Below are 23,860 nucleotides of genomic sequence, written 5' to 3'. Positions count from 1 at the left end.
ACACCATTATTGCATGATTACATGTAACGCCCTGATTAAAGCCATTGTGAAAAATATGTTTTACAGTACACCTGGGGAAGGCTAAAATATTGTTTTAACTCTTGAAATTTGTTGTGAACAACTATATTCCATTAAACACAGCAAAAACCAAAATGTGGAATTTAAATTGTGATGAGCTTTTTTGTCATTGCAAAGAACAGCAAATAGATCCATACATTTTGGTAATCTTTAAAATGCCCAGAATTCTAATCTCTATCTTTTATTTAAACTTTTTTTTCTTTCTTTTCTCTTTTCTTTTCTTTTTTTCCTTTTCTTTTCTTTTCTTTTCTTTTCTTTTCTTTTCTTTTCTTTTCTTCTCTTTTCTTTTTTCTTTTTTTTCTTCCTTCCTTCCTTCCTTCCTTCCTTCCTTCCTTCCTTCCTTCCTTCCTTCCTTCCTTCCTTCCTTCCTTCCTTCCTTCCTTTCTTTCTTTCTTTCTTTCTTTCTTTCTTTCTTTCTTTCTTTTCCTTATTGATTTCTTTCCTATTATTAAAGTCATTCTCATCGTCAAGGGGAAGCTATGACCATATCAATGAGGATTTTTACTCCTAGTAATGAAGTGATGACAAATTTGCCTCTGCAGCTGGGGATAGGCCCCAAAATTCTGTAAATATTTTGTGTTGGTCAAGGTAGACTCACATTGTGTCTTTCATGACAGATGCATGTTAAAACACTAGCACATCAGTCACAGAAGAAAGTATTTCTTCCAGTTTGTAATCCAGTAATACCACTTTAAGTGTGGCGGCAGGTAGTAACTCCATGGTGGCTCCTCAGGCTTGTGAGAATCAGGCAAAGTAGGAATCCAGTTTCTGAGCCTGGACTGGTCCTGTGGCACTCTCCTGACTTGGACTCCCCTTCCTACAGCTGGCTTTGCCCCAGGCACTAACAAAACAAAGCACTGGAAATGAAAGAGTGCTTTCTTGACTAAAATTGATTGGCTTTATTGGTATTATTAAAAAAGCAAGTGGAATATTTTTTAAGATAATCCTTTCTCAAAAAATGATAGAATGTCGGACCTAGAAGATTCTGTGGCAGTTTGGGAAATGACAGTTGATAGTTGTGAGGGTTATTTGTTGTGCCCTTGAGACTTATGAAGGAAGCTGCTTTCCAGGATTCCTTTGGAGGGGAAAAAAAGTCACTAATTGTTAATTATAAAATGCTAAGAAGGTCCTGGTCTCAAGTTCTTGCAGCCTGCATCAGGTGAAGCACCCACCGCAATCCTCACTTTTCTTTTGAGAAACAGTCCAAGCTGTGTTAATTCTGCAGTTGATTGTATACAACGACTCAAGCCATTTGGACTGTGTTGGAGCTCATAGTAAGATTCCCATTAAATAAAAAAAAGATTTTGAGGTTGAAATCTGCCTGCAGGCATTCCTGTGGTTTGGGTTTGCACTCGGTAAAGAACATCTGAACCAATTCTGACCACATTACGGTTGAAAACGAGGGGTAATCCAAATGGCAATTATTTATTTTGCCCCGGGTGTTTTAATTATAGCATTTTTTTTTTTTTAAAACGTTCTTACTGGGAAACCAGTTTTCGTTCGGCTTTGGGATGTCTCTGGATATTTCTAATCTTGTACAGGGCTTCCCCCAGGAACTTATTAAAGAGAACAGGTTTCATCAGAACGCTGTTCAATCGCCATTGAAATGGTTCGTTACTTATAACTTGATATTATTTAATTATCATCAATATCGACGGTTACTACGTGTAGTTAAGTACCCACATCCCACAAACGGCTCTCTGTTGTGTTGTTTTTGTTTTGTTTTTCCTAGAACCCGGGGAGAAACACGTGGGAGAGAGCAGGGGGCGTGTCTCGGCTCCAGGACTACAACTCCCAGGAGGCACCGCGGCCAGGTACGCTTCCGGCTACGTCCCCGCCCGGCGCTCCTTGTGGCCGGCCGCCGCCGCGGCGCGGGGCGTGAGGAGGGTGTGGCGTGAGCGCGGCTGCAGCCTCGTCTCCCCGCAGGGACCCGTCGCCGCTCCGAGGCACGCTTCCCGCTCGCATTGCATGTCGTGTCCACCATGAGGCGCCTGGGCTCCGTGCAGCGGAAAATGCCCTGCGTGTTTGTGACGGAGGTGAAGGAGGAGCCCTCCGCCAAGAGGGAGCATCAGGTAGCTGCGCGGCCGCGCGCTCCTCCCCGCCGCGCCGGCCGCCTGTCTGCCCCGGGGGCTGGCGGGCGGGCTGGCGGGCGGGCGCCTTGGAGCCGCCGGTGGGCTGGCGTCTGCCTGCACGTTTCGCTGGGGAGGTGTGGGGTCGGGGGGAGGAAGGGGGTGTCCTGAGACCGGAGCCCCAGGTCTTTGTACCTTCTGTGTTGCAAGGGAGGAGGAGATCTGCGAGGGCATGCTTCTGGCCGGGCGAGTCACGTTGCCCTCGCGTGGAAACGGAAAACCCACGTCTTCAACCATCTCCTTTCTTCGCAGGTCACTGCTACTTTTGGGGAAAACTCCTTAAGTGTTTACGTAGCAATCACCACAGTGCAGGTGTTAACCTCCTTTTTCAAGAGGATGGTGACAGGGGCTCCCGATCTCACCAGCCTGGTTCAGCCACTCATGATCAGACTCTCACACCAGCAATTACCTACTTAATTCTGGTTTTGGGGTTCCCATCTCAGGGTTTCCTATTCTCTCAGCGCCGGGTTTTGCACCCAGAGTTCTTAGGAAACACTGATGTATAAGGTTAGGGCCATGCCTCGGTCTCTAGCAGAGCCGTGGAGGCAGATTCCCCAGGCTTCAGTTGGGTGCTGCCTCCTCCTGGACCGCCAGCCCCGGACACCATTCCCACGGCCTTGGCCTTCTGTGTCCCGGACTAAAGGGCCTTGAAGGCCATGCTATTTCTGGGCCCGTGGTGGGCACTGGATGAATATCTGTTGAATTAAAGCGTGAACCCTGAAGTCATTTCGTGCCCGTTTTCCACTCACCTTGATGCTTTTTTACTTACACCCTCTCTTTCTAGTCTGCTTTCTGTTGTCATCACTTTTGTTACAGTCTTAATATGTTTACACCCCAAGTACTGCCTAATTGTTCTTGCCCCCAGAATGATCATTATGACGCTTTTTTTTTTTCTAGTTAAAACCTCACATTTACTACTAAATGTCTGTAGCAGTAGTTGTCCAGCTTTTATTTTTTAACTCCTAACAAACCTGTGCACATATGTGAGACATTGTCACTCTAGCTGTGAGTCTCAACTTTGTAGGTTGGGCAGGGAGTGTAGTTTGTGAAAGTTTCCTCCACCAGGAAAAATAAGCCCCTTCTCTTTCCCTCTGCAATTAAGAGTAGTCTATAGCATTGCTCACAGTATTAATTACAGCATAGTCTACACATCCTTAACTATAATTCAAGGCTTCCTGTTCATCAGGCCCAATCTATTCTTTAAACTCACTTGAAGAGGAATCTCTGTTCTAGGGAAGTCAGTATTTTATCCTGGCACATTCTGTCTCTATTTTTGCTGTGTACTATCCCAGGATCACCTCCAGAATTTTTAGTTTTTTGAATCAGATCTTCTCTGTGACATTAACCCTACCCCAAAATTGTAGAGGATCACTCTGCTGTCTTAGTTCTTATACACACACGCCTTATTTTTCTATTGGGTCGGCAGCTAAGTAATTGCGGGTTTCACACATATATGGCTTCAGTTGAATTTTTAGTTTGCAGACGTAGTACAAATGTAAAACACATTTTGTTATTTGATAGTTGGCTATTCAGCTGTTAATTAGTAAAAAAAGTTTTTTGATCTGTTTTATAGTTTTCGTTTGGCGTTCGTTGAAAAATGGAAAATCAAAAGGAACATTTTCGTCATATTTTGCTTTTTTATTTCCGCAAAGGGAAAACGCATTGCAAGCTCATAAAAAGTTATGTGCTGTTTATGGTGACGAAGCCTTAAAAGAACGGCAGTGTCAAAATTGGTTTGCCAAATTTCGTTCTGGTGATTTTTCACTCAAAGATGAAAAACGCTCTGGTCGTCCAGTTGAAGTTGATGACGCCCTAATCAAAGCAATAATCAATTCGGACTGTCACAGTACAACACGTGAGATTGCAGAGAAGCTTCATGTATCACATACATGCATTGAAAATCACTTAAAACAACTTAGCTATGTTCAAAAACTCGATACATGGGTTCCTCACGAAATTAAAGAATCACAGTTAACGCAACGCGTTAGCAGCTGCGATTTGCTAAAGAAACGTAATGAAAATGATCCATTTTTAAAACGACTGATAACTGGCGATGAAAAATGGGTTGTTTACAACAATATCAAGCGGAAAAGATCGTGGAGCAGGCCAGGTGAACCAACTCAAACAACATCAAAAGCTGATATTCATCAAAAGAAGGTTTTGTTATCAGTTTGGTGGGATTACAAAGGAATTGTCTACTTTGAACTCTTACCACCCAACCGAACGATCAATTCTGATGTCTACATTGAACAACTAACGAAATTAAACAATGCAGTTGAAGAAAAGCGGCCCGAATTGACAAATCGAAAAGGTGTTGTATTCCATCATGACAATGCAAGGCCACACACATCTTTGGTCACTCGGCAAAAATTAATGGAGCTTGGTTGGGATGTTTTGCCACATCCACCATATAGTCCTGACCTTGCACCATCTGATTACTTTTTGTTTCGATCTTTACAAAACTCCTTGAATGGTAAAAATTTCAATAATGATGATGATGTCAAATCGTACCTGATTCAGTTTTTTGCTAATAAAAACCAGAAGTTTTTTGAACGTGGGATTATGATGCTGCCTGAAAGATGGCAAAAGGTCATTGATCAAAATGGGCAATACATTACAGAATAAAGTTATTTAGTTCCATGAAAAAATTGTCTTTGATTTTCTTTAAAAAATCCGCAATTACTTAGTTGCCGACCCAATAGTTAAAGTCTTTAATGGCAGTAAAGGAGGGCTTTGTGTACCAATTTTTATCTTATGTTGTCCTTTGGAGATGTCTGTAGAGGTAGATACTGGATTATGGAAGGATGTTTGTAGAAAGAGCTCCACCGGCACAGTGATCTCTTCTCCAGGATCTTTGATAAATGTAAACATAAATACACACTAAGGGGCCAGACCTTGCTTCTACCACCACAGGATAGATTGATATCTTCTGATACGTCATAAATGAGTAATAAACTCCCCGTTTACTTTTATCTTAACAGAACTGGATCAGGCCCTGGCCAGGCAGCTTCTTAGTTGGTTAGAGTGTCTTACACCAGGGATGCAGATTTGATCCCCAGTCAGAGCACATGTGCACATATAAGAGCCAACCAACCAATGAAAGCATAGATGGGCGGAACAACAAATCGATGTCTGTCACACATGAATGTAATGTTTATGTTGTACTGTGTTTTTTCACATGATGTAAGATGAATGCTACATCAAATCATTTACACTGAAACAGTGGCATAAGCCTTTCTCAGAAATGAAAAATGACACAAGAAGAGTTGGTAGGAACCCTAGGAACAGTTCTTTCCTCCATTCTTGATGCTCTGGGCTTGTCTTCTGATAGGAAAATCATAAATGTGCAGTTTACTCCTCATAACTCTGAAAGTTCCCCTACTTGTTTTTCTCTTTAGCACTTAATCAGGCCTAACATTGTTTTGCATTTTATTACTATTGTCTCCTCCCTCCTTAAAATGAAAGTTCCACCAAAGACAGCTACTTTTTTGTTTACCTCTCTATTTCCAAAAGCCGAAACCAATGCTTAACCCTCAGGAAGTATTTAGCAAATAACTGTCAAACAAGTGATTGAACATACTGAACACCTTTGCTAGGGATGCAGCACGGCATGAGACATAGTTCCTGGTGGTAAGCTCATTATGGTGGATAAAGAAACATGAACATACAGAGACAGTAAAGCATCAAATTGACTGTCAAACTTCAGCGGGACAATTAGGGAGAGGTGGGGGAGATAAGAGATCATCCGAAGGGCTTGTATGCATGCATATAAGCATAACCAATGGATACAAAACTCTGAGGGGTGATGAGGGCATGTATGGGAGTAGGGTGGGGAGGGGATTGGTAAGTTATGTACACATATAATACCTTAATAAAAAAAAAGAAAGAAAAAAAAAAGAAACGTGAACAATTTAATAATCTGTGTGGGAAGCCAGGTATTGCCCAGGCTGGTGTGACTCCTTGGTTAGTGTTGACACCGAAGGGTCTTGTGTTCGATTCACAGTCAAGGGCACTTACCTGGCTTGCAGGTTCCATCCCAGCCGGGGTCAGCTGGGTATGGGACACAACCAATTGATGCTTCTCTCGTTCTCCCCTTTCCTTGCTCCCTCCCTTTCACTTGCTCTAGAAAGCACTGGAAAAAATATCCTTTGGTTTTATTAACAACAACAAAAGAAAAACAGGTATTGCTGTGATATCATACAGGAGGGAATGATCCCTGAGAACTTCATGGACAAAATATTTTTAAATCGTCTTAAGGATAAACAGACTGTTCCTTAAAACTAGTGAAATTATACAACCATTCCAGGTGAGAGTATGTATGAGGGTGTAGATGCTGTCTGTTAAACCAGTTTTCTCTCTCTCTCTTTTAAGACATTTAAAGTTTTGGCCACTGAAACCGTAAGTCACAAGGCATTAGATGCAGATATATACAGTGCCATTCCAACAGAAAAAGTGGATGGAACATGTTGTTATGTTACTACCTACAAAGGTAAAATGAAACTTATACAAATATTACTTAGTACTTAATACTCATTAAGGGCCATCCAATTTGGTAATTGCTTTATACATGTTATCTCTAATTTTGTACAGTAAGCTCTCCATTTCACAGGTATGGGAACAGAGGCTCAGAGAACTTAAGTAATTTATTCAATCCATTCATATCTATTCTATATATAAAACACCCAGTGACCCTCCCAGTGGAATGACCAGAATGACTGGTTGCTATGATGCACACTGACCATCAGGGGGCAGATGCTCAACGAGAGAGCCTGCCCCTGGTGGTCCGTGTGCTTCCACAGTGGGAGTGCCATTCAGCCAGAAGCCGGGCTCAGGGCTCGCGAGCAGTGGTGGCGGGAACCTCTCCCGCCTCTATGGCAGTGCTGAGTGGCAAGGAGAGAGTAAGGGGGCGGTTAGGAGCGAGGAGTCCCAGATTGCGAGAGGGATGTCCCACTGCATCCCCTGAGGGGTCCTGGATTGCCGGAGGGTGCAGGGTGGCCGAGGGACTTCCCCCTGCCCCACATGAATTTTGTGCGCTGGGCTTCTAGTACCAAATAATTAATGAATGGAAGAACTGGTAATAGAACCTAGGTTTGTCTGACCTTAAAGCTGATCTCATTGCTGATTCGTTGTTTTCATTATTATTGACAATATCTCTGATTTATTTTATTTTAATGTACTTGGAGAAAAGTAGAAATTCAAATAGAAAGAGAAATAATCCTTTTAGTTTCTTTTGGTTAATGAAAGTACCTCAATTCAAGCAACAGAGATAGGACAGTTAAATGAAAACTGAATATGTTTCTGGTATCAGGAAATCCCTCCTGAATTGTATTTTTTTCCATTTTTAATTGTAAAATACACGTAACATAAAATTTTACCACCTTAACCATTTTCAAGTGTACACTTCAGTGGTGTGTAGTTTGCCTTGTTGTGCTACTATTTTCACCAGAACTCTTCCTCGTCCAGTACTGAAACTTTGTGCCCATTAAACATCTCACCATTTCCTCTCCCTCCAGTCCTTGCCAACCAACATATTATTTTCTATATTTTGACTGCTATGGGTACCTCATTACAAATACTGGAATTGTACAGTTTTTATCTTTTTTGTGACTGACTTATTTCACTTGCATAATATCCTTAAACTTCACCTATGTTTTATAGTATGTGTCAGAATTTCCTTTTTCAAGACTGGATAGTATCCCTTTGTATGTATATACCACATCCATCCACTCATCCACCCATGTACACTTGGGCAGCTTCCACCTTTTGGCTATTATAAACAATGCTGCTATGACGTGTAAAAATTATCTCTTTCAGACCTGCTTCCAGTTCTTTTGCGTATATATCCAGAAGTGGAATTATTGAATCGTATAATTCTATTTTTATTTTTTTGAGGAACTTTCATAGTTTTCCATAGAAATTGCACCAGTTATATTCCTACCAACTGCACACTTCCAATTTTTCCACATCCTCACCAATACTTGTTATTTTCTGTTTTTTTTTATTTATTTTTCTTATAGTAATGATCTTAAAGAATTGTCGTTGTTGTTTTTGTGCGTGTGTTTACTAGTAAAAAGAACAAAGGTCCATTCAAACAGAAATGACAATATAATTTTAATCAGGTTTTTCTCTATTAATGTGAAGAAACTTCACTGTGCATCATTATGTGGGATCATGTATAATGGTAGCAGTTGAATAAGGTTTGCTAAAGAAAACTTAGTAATGACAGAGCTTACAGCTCACAGTTTATTACAGGTGGAGGATACATAATATAGCAAAGGTGTTAAAAGTAAGGATGTGCATCACAACCCAAACTGTCTCGCAGCTGAGGGTCAGGAGAGGCCAGGTGAAAACTGCTGCCCCCTCCACCCCACCCCACCCCACCCCAGGCTCTAGCAGGACACTCTCTCAAATCAGGAACCCCGATGTGTACAAAGAACGACTTCAAAACAGGGAATCCAAATTAGAGTCTCAGCTGGGAATTGCTGTATTTTGCTGGTCACAAAAGCATCTTCCTACTAACTAAGCAGGCTCAGCAGCAGAACCCTCCAGGAGTCTCACTGAGACCAGATGCAGCTCATTAGTCTCCCTGTCATGTTTCTATTGATATTTCGTATAGAGGTAGATTCAGTTTCTCAAAAATGCTAGTTATAATAAAACATGGCCTTATAAAGGGTCACATACTTCTTTTTATCTCATTCCCATCAATATATATATATTATATATATATATAATATATATATATATATATATATATATTTTTTTTTAATATACTTTTATTGATTTCAGAGAGGAAGGGAGAGGGGGAGAGAGATGGAAACATCAGTGATGAGAGAGAATCACTGATTAGCTACCTCTTGCATACCACATCCTGGGGATCTAGCCCACTACCAGGGCATGTGCCCTGATGGGAAATCCACCATGACCTCCTGGTTCATAGGTGAACATCCAACCACAGAGCCAGGCCTGCTGGGCTTTCCCATCATTCTTTAACCAAAACTTAAGTCTTACAATATCACGTATCGCTAGGTAGGATGTGTCTGTTGGTCTGCTTATTTCAGTTTGTCTCCTAGGGTTGCTTCTCTTACAGAAGGTGACACTACTATTTATTGAAAATTTTATTCTGAAATTTATTTTAAGGTAAGTTTGTCTCCTAATATTTTTCTTTTATTATTGATTTAGGTAAACCGTATCTGTGGGCCCGATTAGATAGAAAACCTAACAAACTAGCTGAAAAAAGATTTAAAAATTTTCTACATTCAAAACAAAACTCAAAAGGTTAGTAGGTCTTTTTTTTTCTTCAGCTTTGCATGATTTAATTTGCTGAAATTTGTGAGTTATTTTTTGCTGTGTTGTTTCTATACATTGTAGCCTTATATTATAATTTATGTACTTTGGGGGGAAAATTAGAATTGAATATTGTTCTATGTAAAAGAATTAAGATTGTTATCCTGTATCTGAAAATGGTGGTGTATCCAAAATTGAATAGCTAAAGTGTTACCCTGTTTCCCCGAAAATAAGACAGTGTCTTATATTAATTTTTGCTCCCAAAGATGCGCTAGATCTTATTTTTAGGGGATGTCTTATTTTTCCATGAAGAAGAATACGGTACACATTTATTGTTAAATGAGAATAAAGGAAATGTATTACCTGTATACAGTACAATAGTACGGTAGTTGTCAACACAAACCAGACAAATGTGAATCCTACAGTATCAAGAATTTACTCATTTATTCAATGACAATCATGTCATCATCTTCTGGAACATCATAACAATCCAATTCCTGAATTTCCTGGTGAATTTCTTGTGACTCCATTTCTTTCAGAATCAGTGGACCAAATCTCTCATGTTTAGCAATAGCACTGTCTTTAAATGAGTACTTCTTGTCAAGGTAGCCTCCTCTCAGTGCATTTGCAATGCAGCTATCAGTGATTTTCTCCCATGAATTCTTCACCCAAGTCACAACTTCTTGCAGTTTAGGTTTCACAAAGTTTCCACACTGATTGCTCTCCATTCAATTTTCAATGTAGTCATTAATTTCCATGCACAAATTGTCTTTGAATGGCTTGTTTATTGCAATATCAAGAGTCTGGAGATAGGCCGTCATTCCTGCGGGAATCATTATCTGATCTATTTTTCTTTTGTGAAGAAATGTCTTCATGTCTTTAGCGCGGTGAGTGCTGGCTGCATCTCAGACTATCAGACCTCTTTGGCTCCCTCGCATAACAAGCGGCAGCATTAAGTTGACCCACTTCCTTATAACTGCTTGTGTGGCCCAGGCTTTTTCAGTTTCAAGAATAAAAACGCCCAAAACATGTTCAATCTTTTCCTTCTTGCCCTTAGAAATGATTAAAGGTGGGATTTTTAGTGCCATCCAGACGAATTGGCAAAATACAGGAAACACGTGCACTTTTGTAAGCAGTGGAGGGAATGTACACTAAGGAGGCACCCTGCTGTTCAATTGTTGTTTGAGATGATTGGCCCATAAACACTGCAGTTTCATCCATAGCAATCATGTTGGAAAGATTGCATTTAGAGAAGTCAGCATCATCAATAAAGGACTTGAATGCAAATGCAAGTGCTTAATAACTTGAGTATCTTCCAACCTAAACAATGTTGTAGATCTTCTTAAAGACAGTTCACTTCGCTGAAGGAAATTATCCAGCCAGTGTTATGATGCTTTGAAGTCTTCGGGGGCTATGTCAAACTGTGGTGCCATTTCAAGGGCAAATTCTTGAACCTGAGCCCTATTCACAACCAAAGCCTTTGCTCCCCTGTCAACAACCCATTCACAGATCACGTCTTCCAGCTCAGAAAATAATGGTTGCCGACCTGATCCACACTTGCGCTTTTTAGCATTTCCCTTATTCACTTGTTCAATGAGGTTACCATACTCTGCTCACCATTTTCGGACCAATTGGATACTCAACATCTTCTCTTTGCAGAAAGCAGTAAGATTTTGGCCCCAAGAGTCTTCCACGATTCCTTTCTTGTACTCCACGGAGTAGCTTTTTCTTTTTGTGCTCATTTCTAGGGGTAAAAAAATGGAATTGGGGTATCAAGGTGGGGGGAGGGGGATCACTTAAAATGACACAGGGGGGATCAGAGTAGAGAATCAAAATGGCACATGAGAATCAGGGGGGGGGGGGATTACCATTTTAGTAACCCCTTTTGATCCTCCTGTGTCATTTTGATTGCCCCCTCTGATCCTCCTGTGTCATTTTACGTGATCCCCCTCCCTCCACCCCTGTGTCACTGAACACCTTCACCAGACATCCCCACTACCCCTTTATCAGACATTTATCCCCTGGGGCCTGCCTGGGGACTGTCACTGGGCTTGCTGGGGCCTGGATCTGGGCTGGAGCAGGGTCTGCCACTGACTGAGAACCTTCAGTCATCATGGGGGCGGCGAGAGCATCAGGTAGTGTCACCAGAGACAAACCAGCACTCACCACCTTTGCCAGGTCCCGTGCGCTCTAATCCTCCTGTTCTTCTACAAGCGTCTGCAAAAGTCTCCTCCTCTCTCCCACCCCATGCTCACAGCTCACTCCGACCTCCACTCCGCCTCCACACAGTAGTGAGGTCAGGACTCTGCGTAACGTCACTGGTTGCTAGACGCCAGTTGGGGCGGCCCTAGCGACCAGTTTACGGTAAATTAATTTTCATTCTGAGACAGAGCATAGGGGGAGCCTTATTTTTGGGGGGATGCATTATATTTCACTCAGAAGGAAACCTGTAAGTAGGTCTTATTTTCGGAGGATGTTTTATTTTTGGGGAAACATGGTAGTACCGTAACCCTGAGAATTATAGTCTCATTGTGGTGATGATGAATGGAGAATAATTATATGATACCTGATATTATGGGGTTTATTAGCTATTTCCACTTCAAACTTTTCAGCATTTTATATTTTTTAAAGTACTACTACATATAAGATTATCTGATTCTTTTAGAATTTTTTTGGAATGTTGAGGAGGACTTCAAACCTGTTCCAGAGTGCTGGATTCCAGCGAAGGAAATTGAACAATTAAATGGAAATCCGATGCCTGATGAAAATGGACACATTCCTGGTATCATGAAATCTCTCCTAAAATGCAGTTTTGTGTTTACTAATATAAAGAACAAAAGATCTATTTGATCAAAAATTATGGAATTTCACTTTAATTTAGTTTTTCATAGTATTTATCTGTTTAGCACAAAATTTGAGTCTAATTTATGTTAAGTAACAGTTATACCAAAGATGTTTGTTTCATATAGAGATTGTCCTATCTGTTTAGAATCCTAAGAATGGACAGTTTACTATCTGTAGTCTGTGAAAATAAAGTGTTGAGTGGAAATAGCCTTGAAGTTGTCAGGATAGACGATATAATTGATCTTTTCTGAAATGAGATATTAAGCAGCCTTTACTTTTTTAATTGAGGATAATAATGTGTATATTTTTTGCAAAGGTCCTGGAAGACTGTTTTAATTAAGGGGGGTGAAAATAAATATCTCACAAAGAGTTTTACTAGAGAAGAGAAAATTTTTGCAGAAGTGTGCTGAGTAGAAAGATACCCAAATTAAGGTTCAGGTTAACAGGCATATCTCGAGTATCTGTAAGGTGCAAAGTACTCTTAGGTTCTGGTAATACAAAATGAAGATCAGAACCTCAAAGATCTGATCCTCAAAGATCTTGTAGACATGATGGGAAAATCCATCAATAACAGTATGATTTAAGAATCAAAAGGAAGAGGTACACAGATTAGTTAGAGAAAAGAGGAAGAATTCATACTCCAATCTGTGGTGGCTAGAGAAGGTTTACTAGTAAGGGGAGTGACATCTGTACTGAAGCTTAAGAACCAGGAAATTAGCTGAAAGGAAGAGAGAGGATCTACTTAGGCACACTCCGATGGAGTCCTTTGGAAATTTTATTTAACACTTTATTTTGGCTGGAATGTTTGAGTGAATGACATTTGAGGCGATTTTAAAATTTGAGGCTGGAGATGTGAAATGGGCTCAGATTTTAAAAGGTTTGTATTCCATCTAAAGGAATTTGAAGTTTGTCGTGAAGATTATAAATTTACATTTTTTAAAATGCAACTAAGATAAAAACGGGGGGGGAGGGGGGGGTGTTTCCTGGAGACTAGTATACCAAGAAAAAGGTCATTAGAGTAACCCTGGGTAATGACAGCCACAGATATGATGGCCACAATGCTGTATGTCATAGCAAGCACAATGAGGAACTCTATTCTAGCAACTGAAGTAGGATGGGAATAGTAGTAACATTCAATAAGTATGAATCAAACACTTTTCAGTAAATATGGAGACAGTACAATAAATTGTAGAACAGTTATGTCTGTTGTCCTGGAAATAAGAGAAGGTAGAGAGAAAACTTAATTTTAAAAGAGGATTTTAATTCTGTATCTTAAAATGGTGCTCAATTCTTACTGAAAAGTTAAAAATTTTCTAGTAAAAATGCTGAGTGCTCTATAGTGAATAATCAAGTTAATTTCTCAACAAGATCAAAATGAAACCTTATAATTTAAAAAATTATTATGATTAAAAAAAAAAAAAAAAAAAAAAAAAAAAATTATTATGATTTAAAAAGTAGTAAAACTGTTATTTCTACTGAATTTAAAAATGACTCTGTAATACAATATCCAGAAATATGGAAAATTTATAACAAAAATAAAAATTACCTTGTGTCAATGCAGAGAAAGACAATACCAAAAAAAAACCCCACTTTTTTTCTTTAAATGATAGGGTGGGTACCAGTGGAGAAAAACAACAAGCAGTATTGCTGGCATTCCTCTGTAGTTAATTATGAATTCGAAATAGCCCTGGTACTGAAGCATCATCCTGATGATTCTGGTCTTTTGGAAATTACTGCAGTGCCACTGTCAGACCTCTTAGAACAGACGCTGGAGCTTATCGGGACAAATATTAATGGAAACCCATATGGTGAGTAAAGCCTTTTTCTGTTCAGTTATAGTTATAATAATTCATTTATAAGGGCAACCTAGGTTCAACTTACACACAAACACACACAAACACAGAAAAGTGACTGATAAACTTAAGTAGCCTAGAGCAGTGGTCGGCAAACTCATTAGTCAACAGAGTCAAATCAACAGTACAATGATTGAAATGTCTTTTGAGAGCCGAAAACTGACTTCTGTGCACGGGCCACAAAGTTTCAATCTCACTGTACGTGTGCACCCACACGTGGAAGAGCCACACTTAAGGGGCCAAAGAGCCACATGTGGGTCGCGAGCCTCAGTTTGCCGACCACTGGCCTAGGGTAATAGCTATTTCTTTTAATTTTATGTCTATGGAGAAATTTACCTAATCGTTTTATTAGTATAAAATGTTGATGTTTAGCCTCTTGTTCTTTCTTATAATCCTATATAATAAAAGGCTAATATGCAAATAGACTGAACAGACCTGTTGCTATGGCGCACACTAAAAACCAGGGGGCAGATGCTCAACATAGGAGCTGCCCCCTGGTGGTCAGCACACTCCCACAGGGAGAGCGCATCTCAGCCAGAAGCCAGGCTCACGGCTGGTGAGTGCAGTGGTGGTAGTGAGAGCCTCTCCCGCCTCCACAGCAGTCAGACATTCCCTGAGGGCTGCAGGACTGCGAGAGGACTCAGGCTGGGCCGAGGGACAACCTCACCCCTCACCCCCACCCCATGTGCATGAATTTTGTGCACCAGGCCTCTAGTAACATTATAAAACTACAGTTAAGTATAAAAGGTAATTACTCAAGTGTAACTTTTCATTGCTTTTTAAAATTTAGGTGAATTGAGATAAATGAAAAGCATGGTATGCTTTTCATGACTAGGTAATTAGTGTAGCATTAATAGCTGAGTGTAAAGTGAGTGAAGAATTGGCAGTGAATAATGGATTGAGTACAAGTCCCAGGGACACTATGGAGTACATTGTTGACGGGGGGGGGGGGGAATGGATGAAGACACACCCAAGAACAGTGCAGCCTGAATGGCAAAATCCTATATAAAGATCAGAAGCAGACTGATTGGCAGAAAGAAGCTAAGAAAGTAGTAATACAAATTGTCAAAATGTGGCATGGCTGTTTGGCAAACATTGAATAATAGTTGAATGTGGCTAATGATGTAGGGCGTAGAGCAGGGGTTGGTGGACTTTTTTTATAGAAGGCCAGATAGGAAAGATTTAGGTTTTGTGGGCCATACCTCTGAAACAGGCCATAGATAGTACTTAAATGAATAGTAATGGTTATGTTCCATTATCATTATTTATGAAAGCAAGCATCTGGCTAGATTTTGCCCACAGGTCATAGTCTGATATAGAGTGCACAAAGGTAGAATTTAATCTTAATGGGATATGGTGCCACTTTTGAGGGAGAGTGCTTATAGCATATCTCTGCAAGGAAACCAACTAAACTTTTTGATAAATATATTCTTAAATATTTTAAAAGGCTTTTATTTGGAAAGGTAAATGTTCTTATTCTTGAAACCTTTGTATAGCTAATGGCAAGATTTTATCATTTAGGATTAGGAAGCAAGAAGCATCCATTACATCTTCTTATACCACATGGAGCATTTCAAATAAGAAATCTACCTTCCTTGAAGCACAGTGATCTGTTGTCCTGGTTTGAAGGTTGCAGAGAGGGTAAAATTGAAGGAATAGTATGGCATTGCAATGATGGCTGTTTAATCAAGGTAATGGCAGAAAACAGCTGGTGGAGTTATGTCCTCTTATATTCCTCAGAGTAGAAGTGCCACTAAAATGTTTTCTACTAATTGCAGTAATTCTGATGGTGCACTCTAATTTGTTTATCTCACATGCCACCATTCTTATATGATAGTGTTTTCCAGTGTTCTGTGAGGCATCGGTTGTTCTAGATGTGTTTCAGAACTAAAGTGATAGAAATGTCTGGAAAACCCTGCATACAACATATTCCCTTCTTGGAAATTCATGTTGCATATTAGTTTTCTGAGACATTCTATAATGACAGCTTTTAATCCTGTTTAATACAAAATTTCCCAAACTCACTTGGTTATAGAGTTTGGTTGTTTAGAAAGAACCAAGGGTCAGTTAACATATACAGAATGAATTATATTTTGTGCCCTTTCCGTTTGTCTCCTGGACTTGACTATTTGGTTTCTTATAGGTTCTTAAAATTCATGTTCAAAACTGGACCTAGTTATATCAACCCCCTGATTCCCAACAGTTCACTGAAGCCAAAAACTTAAGATACATTTTTAACCCCACTCTCCATTACTTCATACATACAATACAATTATCAGTTCTTAAAGATTCTGGTCTATTGAATCTGTATCTTTCTCTCCAACCAATTAGTTGTTAATTTGAATTTAAGCCCAAATTCACAGCTTGAGTTGTTATATCACCCTCTTAAACATTAACTTTCAGTGTTATTCTTGTCCTGTTCATTCTTTATAAATGAATGAGAATGTTACTTCCTTCATAAAAATGTTAAATAACATTAAGATTTTTCATGATCTGGCCCCTACTCAACTTTCTGGAACTGCCTCCACCCCCATATCCCAAACATATCCATATTGTATATATTCTAACCATACTTAAATAATTACAGAGAAAATATACACCTTTCTGTCACATGATATTCCCTTTGTTAGATCAGCGGCCGGCAAACTCATTAGTCAACAGAGCCAAATATCAACAATACAACGATTGAAATTTCTTTTGAGAGCCGAAAACCAACTTTTGCGCATGGGCCACGAAGTTTCAATCACACTGTACATGTGTGCCCACATATGGTATTTTGTGGAAGAGCCACACTCAAGGGGCCAAAGAGCCACATGTGGCTTGCGAGCAGAGGTTTGCCGACCACTGGGTTAGGCTGTGTCCCTAGCCATAGTTGGTTAGCTTCTGAACTTATTAACAGACTATTATTAAATATTTTGGAGCCCCTAATTTGTGTTCCTGGCATGTTTCCAGGTATTACAAAGTCCAGATGAACAATGTCTCATGAAGCTCACATTTTAATGGGGAAGAGAGATAATACACAGATATGTAGTATGTCAGGGGGAGAAGCAGCTATGAAAAAAAAATAAAGGGTAGGATAAAGGGGAGCCTTAAATAGTGCCTGGAAGATGGTAGACACACAAAATAAATATTTTTAAGTCAATGAAGAAAATGCAGTTTAGAGCTAATACCTTCCTTTCTCTTTCCAGGTCCATCGCCATCATCTTGGCTTATGCTGGCCAATTCCAGATACTTACATGAATTCAAAACCGGTTATTATTAACATGAACTTGAACAAACATGACTATGCTTTTGATACTAAGTGTCTATTTAATCATTTTTCAAAAATAGATCATCAGAAATTTAGTAGGCTCAAAGATATAATACTCGATGAATAGACTGGAAATGTCATTAAAAACCAGCTTCATTGTTGTTATATTTGAATCTTGAATATTCTGCTCTGTGTAGGTGAAAATATCTCAAGGTTCCTATTTATTGTTCAGTGTCTAATGGAGAAATAAGTCTTCCAGCATTTGAAGAAATGAATTTTCCAGTTGGAAATAACTAGTCAAAGTCTTATTTGCAATTAGCAAATTTTAACCTCTGGATTTAAAAATGTAAGTAATAGTAAGCTCTCCAGCTTGTAAAAAGGGTTGGATTCTGTCCACTATAACTGAATAGTAATTTAAAGATAACAATGAAACCAACAATTTTGGATCATTTACTTTCAAAGTTAAATACTTAAAGCTGAGTTTAATCTAACCTTGCTTGACATTTAACAAGACATATGGCTCAGCCTTATTGTGTGTATACATATAAAATTTAAGAACCATGACACATATATAAATAGGTAAGAATATAAAACCCCAATTTTAAATGTTAAAAATTGTTACTCTCGTATTTAAAGCTTAAAACATTATGAATGTACAGAAGTTCACTATATCTCATTGCCTACATGATAGTCATAATTTAACTTTAAAAAAATCTTCAAATATATACTTTTCTAATATGTTAAAAAATTTATACAACTTTATTTACTAGAATATCAAATTCAGGTAAAGGTACAGGGTATTGGAAAGGATATCATGTAGGTCAGAGACTTGTAAATAGTTAAATAAGAACTAATTATAACTGGCCCTTAGAAAGTGGGGAAATTGACAGGACTTCCCTCTTCATCTTCAAACTGTTCAGAAACAGTAACAGGACTAGTTAATTCAACTCCAAATTGTTCAGAAAGTTTTTTTAACTTCTCTTCTAAAAGAATATTTTTTTTCACTTCTTCTTTGTAGTTATACTTAAGATCTTCGATTTCTTCAAAAAATGATGGATCAAAATTTTCCAGTTCTTTCTTCAGCTTTTTTATTTCCTCCTAAGAGAAACATATTGTCTTTAAAAGACATCAAACTATATATATAAAAGCCTAAGGGACCATTACGACCAGATGATAGCTATGACGTGTACTGACCACCAGAGGCAGACACTCAATGTAGGAGCTGCCCCCGGTGGTCAGTGGGCTCCCACACCCAAACTCCCATGGCTGGTCAACTTCCCATGGCCCCTCCCCCCAGCTGACCACCTCCTGGCCTGATCAGCCCCAATCACTGGCCAGGATGAGGGACCCTACCCATGCACAAATTTGTACACTAAGCCTCTAGTAAGTATATAACACTCCTTAGGTTTAAATTAAAAGATTAACTTATAAACATGAGCACCAAAGTAACTTGAATAGCAAATATAAAGACTGAAGTATTAAGATTTTGTTAATAAGGTTTTATCGTGCAGTATAAATAACTAACTTGACTTGCCAAATCAAATTATCTGTTCTGTAAGTTATATCCTAGTCTTTGACTAAAATTTATTAGTTCTTAGAGGGGGCTTTAATCTTTCTCCAAAAGCATACTCTCAGATACTCAGTGAGGCAAGCAAAAAGACATGGCTATTCACGTGGCATTAAGATTGTTTTAGTTATGATTTTTTAGCTTAAGCTTCATTTATATTTTCTTTACAAACATGTTATTTGTAATGAATAATGGTCAATTTCTTATAAATATATTTATGATCAGGGAAATTCTAGGGCTTCTTGCCTAAGAGCTATGCATCTAGTGAAGAAGCAATTTGAGCTTTAAAATAGCCAATAATCACTAGTTAACTTTCATATCATGTTCTTTTCTATTTATAGGTTCATGAAAGACATAAAGCATAGCAAATATCTTTTTAAGAGAGGGGAACTATTCCTGAAAAGACTTTCAAAAGAAAATAAAAGACACTGTTCGCTATGTGACCAAAAACTTAAGATAATATTAAAATGAGTTCTATATTTGTGACAATTAAAAAATAATTTACTTTTTAATCCTATTTGTTTTATCTCAGTTTTTTTGGTAGCTCTTTTATATTTCTTAACAGATGAATATAATGGACTTTGCAATGTCAAGGTCAAATATAAAATGTAGTCCCAGGAATTTTTATGATACAGACTTAAAATTCAAATATGGTGACCATAAAACCTTTCATAAGCTATTTTCATAAAACATTTATCCTATATAATAAAAGCCTAATAACCTATAATAAATGGTCATCCATCATCCGTTCAACCAATCAAAGGGTAATATGCAAATGACATGTTATTGCTGCTCAACTGCTTGCTATGATGTCCACTGACCAACAGGGGGCAGACAGTCAACCATTCACTATGACATGCACTGACCACCAGGGGGCAGACTCGAACTGGTAGGTTAGCTTGCTGCTGGGGTCTGGCTGATCAGGACTGACCGAGGAGGGCCGGACATGCCCTGGAGCCCTCCCACGGTCCCTCCCCAGCTGGCCAACTTCCCATGTCCCTTCCTGGCCCCGATCGTGCACTGGTGGGGTCCGTTGGTCTGGCCTGCTCCCTCTTGCAATCCAGGACCCCTTGGGGGATGTCAGAGTTGGTTTTGGCTGAATCTTATAGGCCATGCTGAGGGACACACTGGTACACAATTCATGCACCGGACCTCTAGTAATACTATCTTATGTAATAATCCTATATAATTAAAGGGTAATATGCAAATAGACTGAATGGCGGAACAACCAAACAAAGCGTAATATGCTAATGAAATGCTAAGGCTGCTCAGTTGCTCACTATGATGTGCACTGACCACCAGGGGGAAGTCGGTCAACTGGTCAACCAGTCACTATCATGTGCACTGACCACCAGAGAGCAGATGCTCCAACTGATAGGTTAGCTTGCTGCTGGGGTCTAGCCCATAAGGACTGAATGAAATGGGCTGGACATGTCCTAGAGGCCTCCCATGGTCCCCACCCCAGCCCAATTGTGCACCGGAGGGGTTCCTCAGCCTGGCCTATGCCCTCTCAACAATCCGGGACACCTTGGGGGATGTCAGTGGGCCAGTTTCAGCCCAATCCCGCAGACACTCGCCTCTCCTGATCGGGATTGGTTGCGTGTGAGCCCGTGGCAGGCACAGGGGGGCAGGGATGAGCAGAACGGCAAGTAGGAGATGCAGGCGGCATTGAACTGTGGGTTTCAGCCCAATCCCCGCAGGCCACCCAGAGGGACCCCACCTCTGCATGAATTTGTGCATTGGGCCTTTAGTAATACTATAATTAAATATATTATTTACCTTCAAATGCTGCTTTTCTAGATGTGACGTTTTCAGCTGTGTCTCTAGATCCTTTATCTTTTCCTTTAGTTGATCATGATCTGCCAGAAAAAAAAAAATCTATATATGTAAAACGCTAATATGCAAATTATCCCCTTGGGGAGTTTGATTGCTATGATATGTGCTGACCACCAGGGGGTGGCGCAAAACAAAGGAAGGCCCCAGCCAGCAGCCATAAGGCCCCAATCGGCCCTGATCACCAGCCAGGCCTACGGACTCTACCCATGCACAATTTCATGCACTGGGTCTCCTTCCCTCCCTCTTCCCTCCCCCCTCCCCCCCCCCCCCCCCAGCTTTTTACTTTAAGATAATGGGATATGTTTTAGAGATTAAGGAGAAAACTTATGAAACTAGAGCCTGGAAATGTGCCATTTTATGGATGAAACACTAGGCTATGAATACTATATGTTACCTCTATTGGATAACATAATTTCATGGCAAAGAGAAAAAACATTTGCCAGATATTCAATGTAAACAGTGAGGCTAACTTTTTACATGGAAGAAACTTATTTTCTAAAGAAAAATTCTTAAGCCAAGAAAATTTAGTACTAAAAGTACAACAGGAGAATAAGTAGACTGTTAGGTAAGGGACTACAACCATAAGCTGCTCAAATTGCCCGTTACCTAGCAGCATTGAATAGTCCATGTAGGTCATTACTCAATTACTGGGTAACTGCCATATAGAAAACGTGGGAGGCAGGATGGATAACACAAACATGACTAAGTCCTGATACTTAGGTGGAAAGGGTAAGGACAAAAACAGCATAAGGGCTTTAATTTATGGATTTCCTCCCCAGAGTTAACTTCTAATTTTATAATGAGAATCAATGGGCAAATGGTATTTTTGCTGTAATTGCCGTCTTCTGGAAACATACTTTGTTTAAATTAAAAACTTCCTTATATTATGTCATGTGGTCATTTCCCAGTCATTGACGGGCATAATTAAAAAAACAATAATAAAGTTTAGGAAAATAATGGGCAATAAGCACATTGTTATGAATGGGATAAGACGTATATTCTATTAAGGTGCCTATTAAAGGGTCCTCTAATTATAAGTTGGAGACAGGAAATATTTTTCTCACCCTTTTTATGGAAATAGCAGAACCCATCTTCCTTTGGAAGGCAGAGCAAAATCGTACTTTTCAAAGCTTCCCTCACCTTTGCAGAAAGTGCTAATGATTTTTTTTATAGAATTGATTCTTAATAACTGGGATGCCGTATTGAGAAGATTGTCTAATCAGTAGGCTGCTGTATATTACAGTGATTGGTAATGTGTAGTACTTTTCAAAAGTTAGTTTAATGACCACTTATATTAAAATAGAATTTCCATAACAGTTAAGGCTTGATTTTGAGCCTTAATCTTTGAAATACAATATGGGGGTTCAGAAATTCCCTTTCAGGAAATAGGTTTAGAACTTGCCTATTATTAACAGCATTGCCAGGTCTTTGGTCTACTGTGTCTAGTCCCCTACACCAAGCTAGCTGCTTTGAGAGATACCATTGAGAGAGAGGTTATATGTACTTTTAGTCACCAAGTGGCAATGCAGCATACTGGTAAATGGCAGGATATAGAGAGAAGCTTTGGAGTTTCCTAGATTCAGTTTCATCCTGCCTCTGCCACTTTCTACCTGTTTTGACCCTGGGACAGGTAACTTAACCCCTTCAAACTTGTTTATTAGGAAAAGGGAGACAATAGGACCGACCATACAGGATTATAAATTATAAATGGTCATAAAGGATTTACCATAGTGTCTGGTACAAGTCATACCACATGACAGCTTTAATACAAAGTAGCAACAAGACTATGACTACGTGAGTAAGCTACATGAAGTAATGTTAATTGGCATAATTCTTTGGCAGAGAATTAATATTAATTGGCATAATTCTTTGGCAGAGAATTTGCCATTTCCATCAAGCGTCAAACATACAGCTCAAAGAATCAATTCTCATTATTTATAATAGTTATGGTCTATAAAGTCAACACAATGAATTAGTGAATATTGAACCATTGCTCTTAAGGGAAAATTTTATATATATTTTTAAATCTATCTATCTAGATATAGATATATAGATATGGATATAGATATAGATATATAGATATAGAAATAGATATATAATCTACACCTATATCTAAACATATACATATATCTCAAGATTATAATCCTAAATCCTGGAAACATTTTGATAGATTCTATTTGTTTTGCAAAAGAGAAAAGGTTTAGAAGTGCCAAATAGCTTTCCCGAGGCTGTCTCACTACCCAGTGTGAGAACTGGGATTCAAACCTAGTCCAGCTGGCCCTAGAACCTTATCTTCTGGCCCTAAATTGCACTGCCCTCTACTGTCTCCATCCTCTGGTCATCTCTGTATGAAAGCTGAACAAGAATGCAGAGGTCACCTTGATGGATCTCATCTGGGAAAGTGTGGGTCTGACATTTTTTACTGCTCTATTTTCATACCTTGAGTACTGATTTTGGGGTTACAAGTAAATTTTAGTGAGTAAGTGAACTCAGGAATACAGAATCTGCAAATAGTATCATATATTCAGTGTGTGTGTGTGTGTGTGTGTGTGTGTGTGTGTGTGTATCCTATATAATAAAAGGCTAATATGCAAATTGTCCCTTCAGGAGTTTGGGAATTGCGGCGCTCACTATGATGTGCGCTGACCACCAGGGGGTAGCGTGGAACATGGTGGTTGACCAGTAGAGGTCTTGGTGGCGGGGCACTGAGGGAGCAAGGGAAGGAGGAGTTGGGGAGGCAGAGAGATGGAAAACCTGATTGTCCTTGATTGCCAGCCAGGCTTAGGGACCCTACCCATGCACAAATTTCGTGCACTGTGCCTCTAGTATATACATAAGCACATAAGAATAGGGGAATGACTAGTAATCACTTTTGAATGAGAAAAGGGGGTAGAAGGATAGACATTACTTTGTTAAAGGAAAAAAAAAGAATACTTATACATGTAGTTTATGTAGCTTTTAACAAGATTACAATAACAGTTAGGAAAAACATGTTCAGAGGGTTTAAAAGGACCTATAT

At 39.4% G+C, this 23,860-nt stretch overlaps 2 protein-coding genes across 8 annotated transcripts in view; one reads left to right on the top strand and one right to left on the bottom strand.

The window, feature by feature from the left end:
* Positions 1–1,935: 1,935 nt before the first annotated feature.
* RLIG1 (RNA 5'-phosphate and 3'-OH ligase 1) lies at positions 1,936–19,516 on the top strand. Of its 3 annotated transcripts, XR_014794435.1 has the most exons (8): positions 1,936–2,150; positions 6,579–6,696; positions 9,387–9,482; positions 12,157–12,273; positions 13,946–14,143; positions 15,710–15,879; positions 17,377–17,784; positions 19,347–19,516. XR_014794435.1 is itself a non-coding variant. In XM_084876942.1 (7 exons), exons 1-7 carry the CDS (start codon positions 2,061–2,063, stop codon positions 17,563–17,565), a joined length of 849 nt encoding a protein of 282 aa, XP_084733068.1. In that variant the 5' UTR covers positions 1,936–2,060; the 3' UTR covers positions 17,566–18,196. The 3 variants fall into 3 exon arrangements, 2 of the variants coding, with proteins under 2 accessions (XP_084733068.1, XP_084733067.1); XM_084876942.1 differs by lacking the exon at positions 19,347–19,516 and having other exon boundaries at positions 14,075–14,143; positions 17,377–18,196; XM_084876941.1 differs by lacking the exon at positions 19,347–19,516 and having other exon boundaries at positions 17,377–18,196.
* CEP290 (centrosomal protein 290) overlaps positions 17,869–23,860 on the bottom strand; it is a 114,470-nt gene continuing 108,478 nt past the window's right edge. For 4 of the 5 annotated variants that reach the window (XM_084876938.1, XM_084876934.1, XM_084876937.1 and 1 more), the window contains 2 exons: positions 20,785–20,864; positions 17,869–18,536 (listed from right to left, as the gene is read on the bottom strand). In XM_084876938.1, coding sequence (XP_084733064.1) covers positions 18,306–18,536; positions 20,785–20,864 — 311 coding nt within the window. In that variant the 3' untranslated portion in view covers positions 17,869–18,305. Of the gene's footprint in view, positions 18,537–20,784; positions 20,867–23,860 lie in introns of all 5 variants that reach the window. The other variant, XM_084876936.1, reaches the window with a different exon arrangement.

This window comes from Pipistrellus hanaki, assembly GCF_964339955.1.
Source record: "Pipistrellus hanaki genome assembly, chromosome: 3".
Taxonomy (NCBI): domain Eukaryota; kingdom Metazoa; phylum Chordata; class Mammalia; order Chiroptera; family Vespertilionidae; genus Pipistrellus; species Pipistrellus hanaki.
Note: the sequence above shows the minus strand (reverse complement) of the source record. Positions and strands in the feature narration are given on the sequence as shown.